Source organism: Leiobunum rupestre, chromosome 2, assembly GCF_980474605.1.
Source record: "Leiobunum rupestre chromosome 2, qqLeiRupe1.1.hap1, whole genome shotgun sequence".
Lineage (NCBI taxonomy): Eukaryota > Metazoa > Arthropoda > Arachnida > Opiliones > Sclerosomatidae > Leiobunum > Leiobunum rupestre.
In genome coordinates this window covers 68181682-68196564 of record NC_143385.1, presented here as the reverse complement: position 1 = coordinate 68196564, position 14883 = coordinate 68181682, and the positions used below count along the sequence as shown (strand labels likewise).

The 14883-nt window shown below is 32.5% G+C and overlaps 1 protein-coding gene across 1 annotated transcript in view; it reads right to left on the bottom strand.

Annotated features, from left to right (window-relative positions):
• The window catches only part of LOC149958862 (synaptotagmin-6-like), a 129678-nt gene that overhangs the window by 8311 nt on the left and 106484 nt on the right, over window positions 1-14883 (bottom strand). Inside the window, exons 5-6 of the mRNA XM_090165068.1 lie at window positions 14419-14523; window positions 10885-11103 (exon numbers count right to left, since the gene is read on the bottom strand). Of these exons, the coding sequence (XP_090021194.1) occupies window positions 10885-11103; window positions 14419-14523 (324 nt within the window). The remainder of the gene's footprint in view (window positions 1-10884; window positions 11104-14418; window positions 14524-14883) is intronic.

The following is a 14883-nucleotide window of genomic DNA, read 5'->3' as shown; positions in this document are numbered from 1 at the left end:
GTTACGGTTAATAGGGCTACCTGTAACCCGCGTTATATGTAGGGGGCACTCCATACCTGACAAAATGGCCGTTCCCATTTACGGCCTAGCTACTTTCTATCCCTCCCAAGTTATTTCCTTTTCATTGACGTCATCGGAGATTTAGATTCCTCACCATCTCTCCACTTTATCCCCTGGGGTGCTACTTTCCTACTTTATCTCTCTTGGTGTTTTTAGCATCGTAAAACTCGACGTCAGGAAAGGAGAAAACAAGATGTCAAGGACATTGGATTCCACACAATCCTAGACGATTTGGGACCCCTCGTGCTAAATTTCATAAAGGAAGAAGGTATTCGGGTGAGCGGACGGCACTCTGTTCGCCTCATGAATCCTGGAAGAAAAACCTCGCCCATCCATTATATGTGAAATGCTAGGCTCTCTTCGTTGCATCTTCCAAGGTCGGAAATTAAATATGTGGAGTCAGATGACGCGTTTGTCTTAAAGGGAATATAACCTCAGGTATTTGGTGTGGAGCACCAACGTTTGCAGCTCTGGCCGCTCTTGCCTTTCGCTGTAAAAATGTTTGGGGCCACTCTACAGGAGAATTTGAAAAATTGAAGGGGTCTTCCATTAAGATTGCTTTGCAGGTTGTATTCCCTTTAATATGCAGTGGGTAGCCTTGATTATTATTAATATGTCAAATGCAAAGCTTCAGAATACCGCTCCGTTGATTTTGGATCTCTTCATTGCACCTTCCGAGGTCGGAAATTAAAAATTTGGAGGCAGATGGCGCGTTTGTCTTAATATGCAGTTGGTACTAAACCTTATTTAAAATTAAATATTTATGATGCAATTATAAATTTAGGTTAAATGGGTCGCAATCTAAGCAAAAATATAATTTTCAATCAAATCGAACTTAATTTTTAGGCAAAAAATAATAAATGGTCCAATAAGGTTAAATTGATGTCAGGATAGCAATGTAACGTTGTTTCCCATCGATTGATGTACCATTTACTATTTTATCACTAACGGTTAAAGAGTTACATACAATACGGCGGCGTTGGTGGCGGCGGCGGCTACACAATACATGATTATAAAACGCCCAATTCTATTCGAAGAGTACGCTTAAAAAACGTTTTCTTCAAAACATAGACTGAAACCCAGGCTGGCGTATTGGGAATTTATCCAAGCTAGACTGCCGCTAGACTTGGAAGCTTTCAATTGCTTCGTGAAGATTAAATGATCAGATAAAAATCGCGTTTTGATTGGTTGCTCGGGGAAAATAAAAACCACAGTCTCTGGTGTCTCTCTTGATAGATGGCGCTGGTAGTAGGTAAGCGGGCGATGCGACAAGAATAGATCTTAATTTCCCTATATTTGAAAGGCTTAAAGAGCACTCGAAAACCTCTACATCTTCATTTCGATATTTGTGGGATTTGTGGGGCATTTGAATTGATCAACTTTCCCCCGACAGCCTCCGGAAATATTCGCGGAATATGATTGGTTGAATCCGCTATTATAAAAACAAGACTTACGGGAGAATAGCATAAGTCAATAATTACGCTACATAAGTGAGTCAGTTAGAAGAACTTATTACTCATGGGGTATGATCTAGAAATTACGTTATGCTCAAACCCGTTCTTGCCAGAATTCTAATCGCGTATTTTTATGATTAGTTTAATAATTCTAATCGAGTATTTTTATGATTAGTTTAATAATTCTAATCGAGTATTTTTATGATTAGTTTAATAATTCTAATCGAGTATTTTTATGAATAGTTTAATAATTCTAATCGAGTATTTTTATGAATAGTTTAATAATTCTAATCGAGTACTTTTATGATCAGTTTAATAATTCTAATCGAGTATTTTTATGAATAGTTTAATAATTCTAATCGAGTACTTTTATGATCAGTTTAATAATTCTAATCGAGTATTTTTATGAATAGTTTAATAATTCTAATCGATTATTTTTATGATTAGTTTAATAATTCTAATCGAGTATTTTATGATTAGTTTAATAATTCTAATCGAGTATTTTTATGAATAGTTTAATAATTCTAATCGAGTATTTTATGATTAGTTTAATAATTCTAATCGAGTATTTTTATGAATAGTTTAATAATTCTAATCGAGTATTTTTATGAATAGTTTAATAATTCTAATCGAGTATTTTATGATCAGTTTAATAATTCTAATCGAGTATTTTTATGAATAGTTTAATAATTCTAATCGAGTATTTTTATGAATAGTTTAATAATTCTAATCGAGTATTTTTATGATTAGTTTAATAATTCTAATTGAGTATTTTTATGATTAGTTTAATAATTCTAATCGAGTATTTTTATGAATAGTTTAATAATTCTAATCGAGTATTTTATGATTAGTTTAATAATTCTAATCGAGTATTTTTATGAATAGTTTAATAATTCTAATCGAGTATTTTTATGATTAGTTTAATAATTCTAATCGAGTATTTTTATGATTAGTTTAATAATTCTAATCGAGTATTTTTATGATTAGTTTAATAATTCTAATCGAGTATTTTTTTGATTAGTTTAATAATTCTAATCGAGTATTTTTTTGATTAGTTTAATAATTCTAATCGAGTATTTTATGAGCTTCGCGTACTTTTGGTTAGAGGTCGGGGGTGGTTAACTTTTATTCAATAGATAAAGCTCTCAAAATTATTCGTAAAACGTTTTGATCAAGTAATTTATATTTCTGTTTTATCCGATTAATTTTTTGATAAATTTGTAAAATTAATCGGAAAAACGACGTTTTTTTCGATAAAAAGCTCAAATTTTACGAATAATACATGTTTTTTAATCATTTTCCGAAATATTAACCGGTAAATTTCTTTGTTGACATTTTTTTCCCGAAAAAAATCAATTTAAACATGGATAATGATTAACCGTCCCCGACCTCTACTTTTGGTACCTATTTAAGCATGATTAGTTTAATATAAGTAAAAACGTCTGTCTGAGTAATAACTCTTTAAGAGTGACGTCATCACGGATAAGCTCTTGGTAAACAATATTGAGCGTGATGAATAAGAATGTGTGATACCATAAGATAATAATAATTTTCGTATAAGTGAGCTAGTTCCCTATCTTTAGCGTGTTAACTTTTTTCTGATAATCATTTCTGGTATGAACACTCATTTTTGGGGGCTTCGGACTAATTTGTGGTCCTTGTCGTCAAAGTGAGTAATTATCCTTAAAAATTAAAATTATCCTTATGCTCGAATTTTCGTATTCTACTCATATCCTTGAGAAAACTTGTCCTTAGTAAGAAGCGAAAATAGTCCTAGCTCGTTTTTCAACAGATGTCGCTAGCGTCGACATAAAATCAAGATGCTTAAGCTACATTTTGACTCAAAAGGCTGGACATAAAAGTACCCCTCACGCTGATTGGCTCGTTTGTAAATTTGGCAATAACTTAAATTATAGTGATTTTGAACAATATATTTCATATAAAATATATAATTTAGGTTAAAGTCCACTAAGTAGAGTATCAGTTGTCTAATTACAATACTCTACAATGCTTCTCTGACGACGTTATTGTTTCGCTATTTTAAATTTGAGCTTCCTTCGCCATTAATAGATGGCACCACGCTCTCCAGTAAAGTCGTTTTTTCGAAGAATCGGATGGATTCATTGCCATCTCTAATAACAATGGCCTTATCACAATAAAGGTGGCAGTGATAGAGCCGACAGAAGCTTTAAGATAAAGTGAGGGCAAGAATTATCCTTATTTGACCCATATTTCAAGATGGCCGCCTTAATAAATATTGAAAATTTATATTTAGCGGTTATAGCGAATGTCATAAAAGCACCAAAAAAGCGATTTTCAGTGAACATGAATAATAAGAAATTAATATCACATTTAATTAATTAATTAATTTTAAAAGTATTTGTACTCAAGTGTATTTGACGGCCTATGAATTTGTTAAAATATCCGCTCTAAGATTATCGAACTTTAAGAATTTCCCTATGCCAAATATTTATTTTCATAATTAAATTAAATTTAAATCTTTAATAAAGAGGCCTACTTTCAAAATGAATATCTAATTAACCTCCTAGATTTATCAAGCTACGCTCGTCTCCTAACAAGCTTTTCGGAGATAATAACACTTAAAGAACCTAATTTTTAATACACGGTGATACCATACGTAACGTAATTACTCATAAGTAAGCCACTGTATAACATTTCCGCAGAAACAATTTCAATGAGACCAAAAATGCTAAAATTCTTATAATCCTTGTGCTATTGGTAAGGTTACCATGGAAACGAAATCACGTGATCGCGATGCACGAGCTAAATGATAGATTTTCAAAGTTAGATACGCGCGAGGAATTTTGCGCGTGCTCAATATCCACTTCACTGACTTCCGTTTCCTATTTACAAAGTTGATAACGCGTTTTTCATATCCTGGTGAACAAGGTTTCATTAACGGAAAGGGCTGTAATTAGTGAAAATTTTCCACAAATCGGAAAAATAAAAAAATGAAACATAAATTACTTTTTAAGGGTTTTTAAATTTTTTATCGATTTAAAATGTCTAATAACAGTTAACATACTACAAAACATTAATAGTGTTGCATCGTTAATCATTTTAAAGCTAGTCTAGAGGTTTAGTTTTACTTTTAGATTCGAAAAAATGAGGCGAAATTGCCGCTTTATTTAAATTTGCAAACAATATTAAACTAGTCATGGAATGAAAACTTTTTATTATTATTTTCGGAAAAATACGGAAAATTTTCCGGAAAAAAGGCCTCGTTCATTTTACGGAAACTTTACTTACAACAATAGCTGTAATGGCATACTTACGATTGATTACGTTATAATATGGTGATACTTATGGGGGAAAATACTATTAGCTTATGCCATCACTAATAGCTCAATTTAATATTTTGCATCTCTGAGGAGAAAATGAAATTTTTTTCCCCTTTTCGGTTTCGGAAGCGAGTTTGGACAAATTTGAATAATGTGACCTAGTGTCGACCTCGTGAGGTCGCGTGTCAGTGGGTCTAATTGGTGACGTATTAGTGGCGAAAACTCGGATGATTTGGGTGGGGTCCTCCAAACGCGTCGCTCAAGCCATTGCCAAAACATTTCACGTAACCACAATGTCGTTAAAACTATCGCTCTTTTCAAAATATGGCGAAAACGCCGTTATTTTTAGCAAATCAACCCCGAATTTTGGCTTAAAGGGCAACCGTCAAAATCGTAAAAGTAAATCAAACTTTCACGATTATTACAAACGGAAGTAAACTATATTTTCCGTATGTTGCTACTGGTATTCGCTTGTAGTACCTTAGATTTTTGGTGCCTGCGAAGGCCCATGTTTAAATTTTATGATTTAGATACTTGTTTCGTAAGAGTTGCATTCTAAACTTGAAGGGAATATAACCTCCAATATTTTAGTCGCAAACAGGGCCGTCTTAACCTTTTAGGCGCCCCTGGGCTAATGATATCAGGCACCCTTTTTCATATGGAAGGGACTTTATATTTTTTTATAATTTAATTTTGAAGTATTTAGTGTTGTTAATTTTCCGGAAAAATAAAATGCGGAAAAATTTCTAGAAAATTTTCCGCAAATCGGAAAAATCAAAAATTGAAACATAAATTACTTTTTAGGGGTTTTTTATGTTTTTAAATAGTTTTTATGTAAAATGGAAAATGGAAAATACTTTCTCCATAACTCAAAATTCAAAATGCAAAATTCAAAATACTTTCTCTATAACTGAAAATTCAAAATGCAAAATGTAAAATGCAAAATACTTTCTCCATAACTCAAAATGCAAAATGTAAAATGCAAAATACTTTCTCCATAACTCAAAATGCAAAATGTAAAATGCAAAATACTTTCTCCATAACTCAAAATGCAAAATGTAAAATACTTTCTCCATAACTCAAAATGCAAAATGTAAAATGCAAAATACTTTCGCCATAACTCAAAATGCAAAATGTAAAATGCAAAATGCAAAATACTTTCTCCATAACTCAAAATGCTAAATGTAAAATGCAAAATACTTTCTCCATAACTCAAAATGCAAAATGTAAAATGCAAAATACTTTCTCCATAACTCAAAATGCAAAATGTAAAATACTTTCTCCATAACTCAAAATGCAAAATGTAAAATGCAAAATACTTTCGCCATAACTCAAAATGCAAAATGTAAAATGCAAAATGCAAAATACTTTCTCCATAACTCAAAATGCTAAATGTAAAATGCAAAATACTTTCTCCATAACTCAAAATGCAAAATGTAAAATGCAAAATACTTTCTCCATAACTCAAAATGCAAAATACAAATTGTAAAATGCAAAATACTTTCTCCATAACTCAAAATGCAAAATGTAAAATACAAAATACAAAATGTAATGATGGTACCAGAGTAAAAACATTTTGAAAATGTTTTTCCAGATTTCAAACCCACAAAATGCAAAATGATAAATAGTTTCTTAGAAACTCAAAATTAAATATGTAAAATTCCAAATACTTGTTCTAACTGAAAATGCCAAATGTCAAATGGTATTTTGCCTTTTTGCATTTTCAAATTGCATTTTGAACAACCCTACAATTTAAAAAGTCAAAGTTGCCATAAGCAGCCAAAACTAAACGTGTAATATTAGAAACCAAAATCTTTCTTTGGATAAATTAATCGATAAAAAAAGCCGAAGAACATTGAAAAGCAGCGCCTCTAGCGGTAATTACTCGAAACTACGCAGAAACGCTTCTTTCCAAATTATAAAAATCATTTTGTAAAGTCAGCCCGGATTACGGTTCGTTGACTTAAGGCGTAGGAACAAGTAACGTTGCTTCTAAACGTACATTTACGAAGTAAAAACGTATTTAATCTGACGGCGGGAATAACCGGGGACTTGGCGCCATCTATGAATTATTCAAATAGCAAAGGCTTAAGTTGGGATCGAGTAAATTTCGTATAAACGGGAACTGGAAAACAAACAAGCTTCGAGAGTGATATTAAAAATGAATGAAACCAAACCGAAGAGACGTCACCTGGTATCGAATCTCCGTACGGAACCGGTTTTTTCGCGTGTATTCCGGTGTCAGGTGACCATCTTTGTTAAGTGATATTCCAGGTTTAAGATGACGTCAATGGATGTTTAGAGGTTTCGTCTTACATACACCCTTTAATTTTAAATGAAGCCGAGTTTTACCCATATGTTAATACGCGGAGATACAGCCGTCTACGTCACGCATTCAACATTTTTTAGTGTTAAATTAACATATTAAACCGTTGTTGGTCGAAATAGTGCGATTCTTAAATTATTTATAGGAAAACAAACACTCGAGGGCACGAATTTAAAGTGTCTTGCTGATACTCGCTAATTTATTTAAAAAAACCTCTAACACTATATTAAGTGTTTTTTAAGGTAAAAACTATAAGCAAAGTTCAGCATAAAAATATTATTTAAAATTTCAACGTTTCAAGCTACTAGCGCCATCTGGTAAGACTGGCTGTACATATTTAAAATTCGGCTTCTTATGCAAAGTAAATTTTTCTTTCATTTCCATTTCAACTAACATTTCAAAGTGAAATGTTCATTAATAACGCCATACGTAAATAATGATATTCCATAAGTATGTCTCTTAAGGGAAATCTTTAACTGAGATATATTTACAGAGTGGTAAAACTAGAATATTTTGCTATTGTATGGCCCAGGTTCAAAACCAGGGTTCCTACAGCTATTGGGCACTCGATATCCCTGATATTTCCAGATGCAAGATAAAATAAAACTAAGATTTATAGAGTAACACATTTCATGATTGTTATTTAAGTTAAATTGGTTCAATATTATAATATAAAAGAAGAAATTAAGTAAAATCTTTAATAAGAAAAACTTATTGATGTAAATTTGTATTCATTGGGGCAAACTTTCTGGACCCTCATAAATTTCCCTGATTTTCTCTAATTTTTACTAAAAAATTGGAATTTGCCTAATATTTCCCTGACGTTAATGTCGACAGTCAAATTCCCGGATATTTCCAGGTTTTCAAGGTGTTCTAGGTCTGTATGAACCTAGTAACCGCCAAATTCGAAAATTTACAATTAGTTGTAAATGAAGCACATATGCGAATAGTACACCTACTGGAAATATTTCAACCCGACAAAATAAATCCTGTATGAGTTACAACAAAAAGTACTACTTACATTACCATAAAAAAACATGTTTATCAAAATATATCTAAAGCTTCATAAATGGCGTTTAATAGGTTTGACACGAGTGACCGAGAAAAAATGCTATTTTTAAATTAGTAAATCATTAAATTAAAAGAGATCCGATATTTACAAAGTCGGCCCGAAAAACCTTCCGGATAGCCGGGACCGTAGTTGGCGAAAGTTAACGAGGGGGGAGTAAATGTAACCAAAGATAAAATAAAGGTCAGGGGCCGAAAATGTATAGTTATTTTGATATTGAAGATGCAGGTCACATGAAGATGAAATAAACATATAAGTGATTTCGATATATTCATCCAAACACAAAATCGCGTCGTCGTGTACCCTGTTTCACCCAATTATTTTGATAGCCTAAAATACCTTCGTAATGCACGCGGCCAAGAAAGGCTAATAATATAGCCTTGATCTATGTATACAGATATTTTTCTGAAATTGACGTGTGAGGTATTAGACAGAAGGCCTTTTTTTTTTAAGAAATATAGTTTTAAACGTTATACTTTACAGGGTTCGTACAACATTTCCGGAATTAAATTCTTTGACATTTCCAGGTTTTCCCTGACCAAATTGAAAAATTTTCCCTGACCATTTTTGTAGAATAAATAAATGTTTTGAGGTTAAATCTTGAAAAATATTGATTATCTATTTTTAATACACCTTTAAAAAATTTATTTGCCTGATTTTTTTGGGGTCATTTTCAAATTCTATTACTATTTTGGATCATTTTAAAATTACCGACTATTCACTGACCATTGGGAATCATTCTCAAATTCCCTGACTTTTCCCTGACCCTTTTGGAAACATTTTGAAATTCCCTGACTTTTCCAGGTTTTCCAGGTCGTGTACGAACCCTGACTTTATTATAGGACATACACTATAGTAGAACACATTAAAATGAGTTCAATTGCTTGGACTGAACTAACTAATATAATTCAGAAGTATAGTATAGTAGAACAAATGAAATAATGGGTGCATTGTTTGGACAAAACTATTATGTTGGACAATACTCGGTACGATATGGCTAGGTACTGTCCTCTAGGTTGCGTTGTAGACGGCCCAGCTTGATTAGCAAGAATGGGGGGGGGGGGGGGGGTCGCCGCGCGCCACCTGCACGAGCGCAGCTAATGTGCGGCGCCAATACTTAGCGTACGATACCCTTTGTTCAAACAATAAAAACATTTCTTCATCAGCTCTACTTTACTTAATTTTTCTATGTTTAATTTCCTCTAGTGTTGTCTAGCAATGAAAATCGTTTTCGCGAGTTCTGGTTTAGTGTAGGATCTAAGGATATTATTTTATCTTAATTTATTTTAGTAGTCACTGACTACTGGGGCTAAAAATGGAGGTATAAAAATAAGAATGACAGCAATTTACTTCCCTAAAGTCATTAACTATGTTTGAGATTTCTATGTAGTTGCTTCTCCTTATGTATAACTTACAAGACCTGATTTCTATGCTAGGCAGCTAGTGTGTCGGAACTTTAGTTCAGCCTTGTGGTAAAAGCTTTTTAAATAGTCATTTTTCCTATGTCCAGCACCTTATAAAATTCAACGGCAGATAGACGCGTGATAGAGAATATCGGTTGTTCGTTATTATTTCAGTGTTAATTTTCTACGTTAAATTTGGCAATCTGTATAAAATTTATAGAAATACCTAGTTTTAATTTCTATAGGAGATGTTACAGTTTTTTTTAGGTAAGTCGTGAATATTATAGTGATATTCTTTAGGAGCCAATATTCCTAAAGTTGCGTTGGGTAAAGATAACGTGTGATACAGTGTCGGTTGTTCTTACGTTAATATTTCATTAATAACTGTTTGAATTGTTTATGTTATATTTGGGTATGAATAATTCCAGTTATTCAAAGCAGTTCAGTTAAACAACAACTAGTATTCGTCAGTATGAAATGTATCTATTTTTTACTACAGCGGGATACACGACGAGAAAATAGTAAGCGGGCTTGATGGGATTTTTAAATGGCTGTAGCATCGTTCAATCTCTTTTTTCTTCTTCGTGTATCTCGCTTTATATATAAAGAGAGTACGCAAATGCTTCACTCACGAGTCACTATGACTAGACGCCGAACAGTTTTCGCCATTGAATTGGGAATAGTACCGCTAGAATGACATAGGCGCGTTCGGTAGTCGTGGTTTCGCGAAATATAATATCAAGAATGTATTTATTTATACTCAGGGAGAATGAATATGTCGAGATTATTTTTAGCGTTTCTCCAATTCCACCCGTTGGGCCCCCCGGTATGCTGCTCCGCTTTAATAAAATCAAATAATACTGCAATCACATTGGTTCTTAAAAATTACGTTTTTGTGACGCGATTAACGCTGCTGCGAGGACGCAAAAAATAAGGCCGCCTCCTTTTTCCTCCCCCCCCCCCCTTAGCGTGACGGGGTTAGGGCCTCAACGTGTCCGTCGATAGTCTCGACATATTCATTCTCCCTGAATATAAATAAATACATTCTTGATAATATATAATAATTTTAATACAACATTTAAATTGAAATCTACCGTAACAATCCAAACTTAGACGACTTGACAAACTTTGTTTTTGACTTGGCAAATTTCACATACCTCCCCCCCCCAAACGTACTCTCTTCGGTACGCCCCTGATTATTCACAGCACGAAAATAGTTTAATTCCTGTTTTTGGGACTATCCTACTGAAAAGGCAAAATGATAACTCACGCTGGGCACGTAGATGACGTCCATGATGTACTCCATGTCGTGGTCGACGTCGCAGAGTTCGCTCAGCCCCTTGACCACCACTTGTCCAATCAGGTCGTGCCTCGAGAAGCGGTCAAAGTCGTAGATGGAAAACTGGAGAGTCCGGCTCTTGAGGTGCTCGTGAGGTACGCCGAAGACAAACACCTCGTTGAAGACGGGATTCAAGTTCCTTCGATGGACCTGCAAGGATCAATCACGTTATTATTACAAAGAATATCCTGGTGGCACTCTTAAGAATTATTTCAATAATTAATTAGAAAAACTGTCTTTAGTTAAAGCCGCAAATTCAATGAGATTATTTCATAATGAAATTATAAATTATTTCAAATGTCTCGTACGTTATAGTCTAAGTAACATAATAAATAAGTAACCCGCTACGATGATTAAGTTTGCACCCTTGATCGATTAAATCAAGATTGAGATGATTAAATGGATTAAATCAAGATTAAGATAATTAAATAGATTAAATCAAGATTAAGATGATTAAATGGATTAAATCGAGATAGTAATTAAGATGATTAAATCAAGATTAAGATGATTAAATGGATTAAATCAAGATTAAGATGATTATATGGATTAAATCGAGCTAGTAATTAAGATGATTAAATCAAGATTAAGATGATTAAATGGATTAAATCAAGTTTAAGATGATTATATGGATTAAATCGAGCTAGTAATTAAGATGATTAAATGAAGATTAAGATGATTAAATGGATTAAATCGAGCTAGTGATTAAGCCGATTAAATCACGACTAAGATTAAATCACGATTAAGCTGATTAAATCACGATTACGATTAAATTACGATTAAGATTAAATTACAATTAAGCTGATTAAATCGCGATTAAAAAACAAATGTATTCCAAAAATAAAAAATTAGATCGTTATGAAATTGGTTTAATCACCAAAAAGTCGATTAAATCACTATAAAGCTGATTAGATCATGATTGAACTGATTAACTTGCGATGATTAAATCAAGATTTAAAAGATTAAATCAAGATTTAAAAGATTAAATCAAGATTATAAAGATTAAATCAAGATTATAAAGATTAAATCAAGATTATAAAGATTAAATCAAGATTAAATTAAGATTATAAAAATTAAATCGGATTAAAATTTAATCGCGATTAACACGATTTAATACATTTAATCGGATTTAATCCGATTAAGTATGCACCCGAAAGAGGAGTGATTTAGCAAATTTTGTTTATGTTAATATTGTCCAAACATACTATTATTTTAAAATATATATATTTTAAGAATAGGAAATTTGGCAGCTGACATTTGCGCCCAACGAAATACCATTCGAGCCTGGTTCATTTATATGGATTTTTCTTTCGTCAGACATATATTATACACTGTTGATTATCGATATTCAACTAAATTTTAAATTTAAAGAAATGAGAGGGAAATGGCTTAAAGCGAGTGTCGGCTCGACGTGAAGTAATTCTTTTACAACAGATGTCGCTACCTGGGCGTCTAAATCAAAACAAGATGCTTAAGCTACATTTGACTCAAAAGGCGGGACATAAAAGTACCCCTCGCGTTGATTGGATCGTTTGTAGATTGGTCAATAACATAAATTACAGAAATTTATACACAATATTTTTAAATGGGATATATAATTAAGGTTAAAGTCCACAAAGTAGAGTATAAGTTGTATAATTATAATAATTATAAATGGTTCTCTGACGACTTTATTGTTTCGCTATTTTGAATTTTAGCTTCCAATGACATTAGAAGATGGCACCACGCTCTCCACTTAAGTAGTTTATCGAAGAATCGGGTAGATTCATTGTCATCTCTAATAGCAGGGGGCTTTATCATAACGCAGGTGGCAATGATAGAGCCGACAGTTGCTTTAAAGGGTTAACTCACAATTTTTTAAAGTTTCACAGTGCTATCTATATTCGCCAAAAAGCACCTTTATCAAAAACAATAGTAATCGCGTCAATTAATCACGATACCATCCTTCCACTAACGAAAACCTGACGTCACGTGAAACCGACCGTATTACGCTATGACAAAATCAATTTATCAAAAGGAGATGTCGTTTAATAACTCAGAAAATCGCGCTACACCTAAGCCTCGGTGGGTCAGAAGCGTCGTACACCAAGGTTAAATTAAGTACCTCCCTGAAGCATGTTTCGCTGCCTAGCATCTCAAGATGAAACTCACGCGCGATTCGTTATAGTTTATTCCTTCCTACTTTATCCTGGCGTGTCGGATATGAGTTTGAAGCGCCATCTATAATTTTGTTAAATTTCGATTTCACAACGAACACGCCGGTACCTTTGCAACCCGCTAGGTGGCTAGGAGACATTTTACGTTTACCCTAGATGGCGCCAAAGATATACTTTGATAAAGGGACAAATTTAGTTTTAGTTGACCCCATTGCCAAAGGTAGAGGCAAGCTTGGATATCTACAAACTGTCTTCTAGGGTATAGAGGGAAAGTAAATAGAGGGCTTCGTCGCTGTCTGTTCTAGGAATGTGGAGCCATCTATCTAGTGGGGCTGGAGGTTGCGCATTAAATTTATATTTAAAAATAAATTAATTAAGAACATAATTATTAAATTAAAATTAAAAACATCATTATTAAATTAAAATTAAGAACAACATCAATATTTAATTAAAATTAAGAATTACATTAATATTACATCTAACGGGCAAATTAATAATAAATTAAATCTAACGAGCAAATTAATAATAAATTAGATCTAACCGGAAAATTAATATTTAATTAAATCTAACACAAATTAATATAAAATTAAATGAAACCTAACACAAATTAATATAAAATTAAATTAAATCTAACAGGCAAATTAATATTAAATGAAATCTAGCAGGCAAATTACTATTAAATTAAATCTAACAGGCAAATTAATATTAAATGAAATCTAGCAGGCAAATTACTATTAAATTAAACCTAACACAAATTACTATTAAATTAAACCTAACACAAATTAATATTAAATTTAATTAAATCTAACAGGCAAATTAATATTAAATTGAATTAAATCTATCAGGCAAATTAATATTAAATGAAATCTAACACAAATTAATATTAAACTAAATCTAACCGGCCAATTAATATTTAATTTAATTTAAGAATTAAATTAATATTTAATTTAATTTAAGAATTAAATTAATATTTAATTTAATTTAAGAATTAAATTAATATTTAATTTAATTTAAGAATTAAATTAATATTAAAATAATATTACTGTACTTTTCTCGCTAAATATTTGGCTGCTTAAGCGACGGACTATATTTGGCCTTTCACCGTCTTGTTTTATCCGACAGTGAAACGTACTTTAACGGAGCTGGTTAATTAACCCACACGTATTCGATATAGCGTCACTTTCATTTTCCATTAAGGCTGTTTGACAGTATCGTTCTCTCGCGGGAAAAGGATTTCTATTAGTTTAATAGATAAGAAAAGCGAGAAAACTGCCCCCTGGCGTAAAATGAAAAACGACAGTCTTCCACTTACTCGAGTTTGAAATTTCTTCTTGCGATCGGGAAGCAGGTATAATTTGATATACGGATCCGAGCTCCCTGAAAAGTCTTTGGCCGGTAAATCCCTGGCTTGCAATATCTGCAAAGACATCGTGGAAAATAAATTAATTATAATGATTTGTTTAAGTAGAACTTCAAAAATGTGTGGGAAGAAAAAATTGAGTGGAACCCGCTGTTTTAAAATAAAATAAAATAAGAAAAATGTTAAAAAGAGAAATAAAATTTGGATGACATTGTCGAGAGTAACGTAATCTTTTTCGAAGGCTGTTTTCGCTCTTTTCCCAAGAATGGTCAGGACTCTGTTGGAACGATTTTTAGCGTGGCTTCCAATCCTCCGCATGCCCTAATAGTAATTATGTCCGAATAGTAATTATAGTCAGCTAGGCTAATGACCATTGGCACCACTCGAGGGGTAAGACACTTAGGATTTTTGTGTACA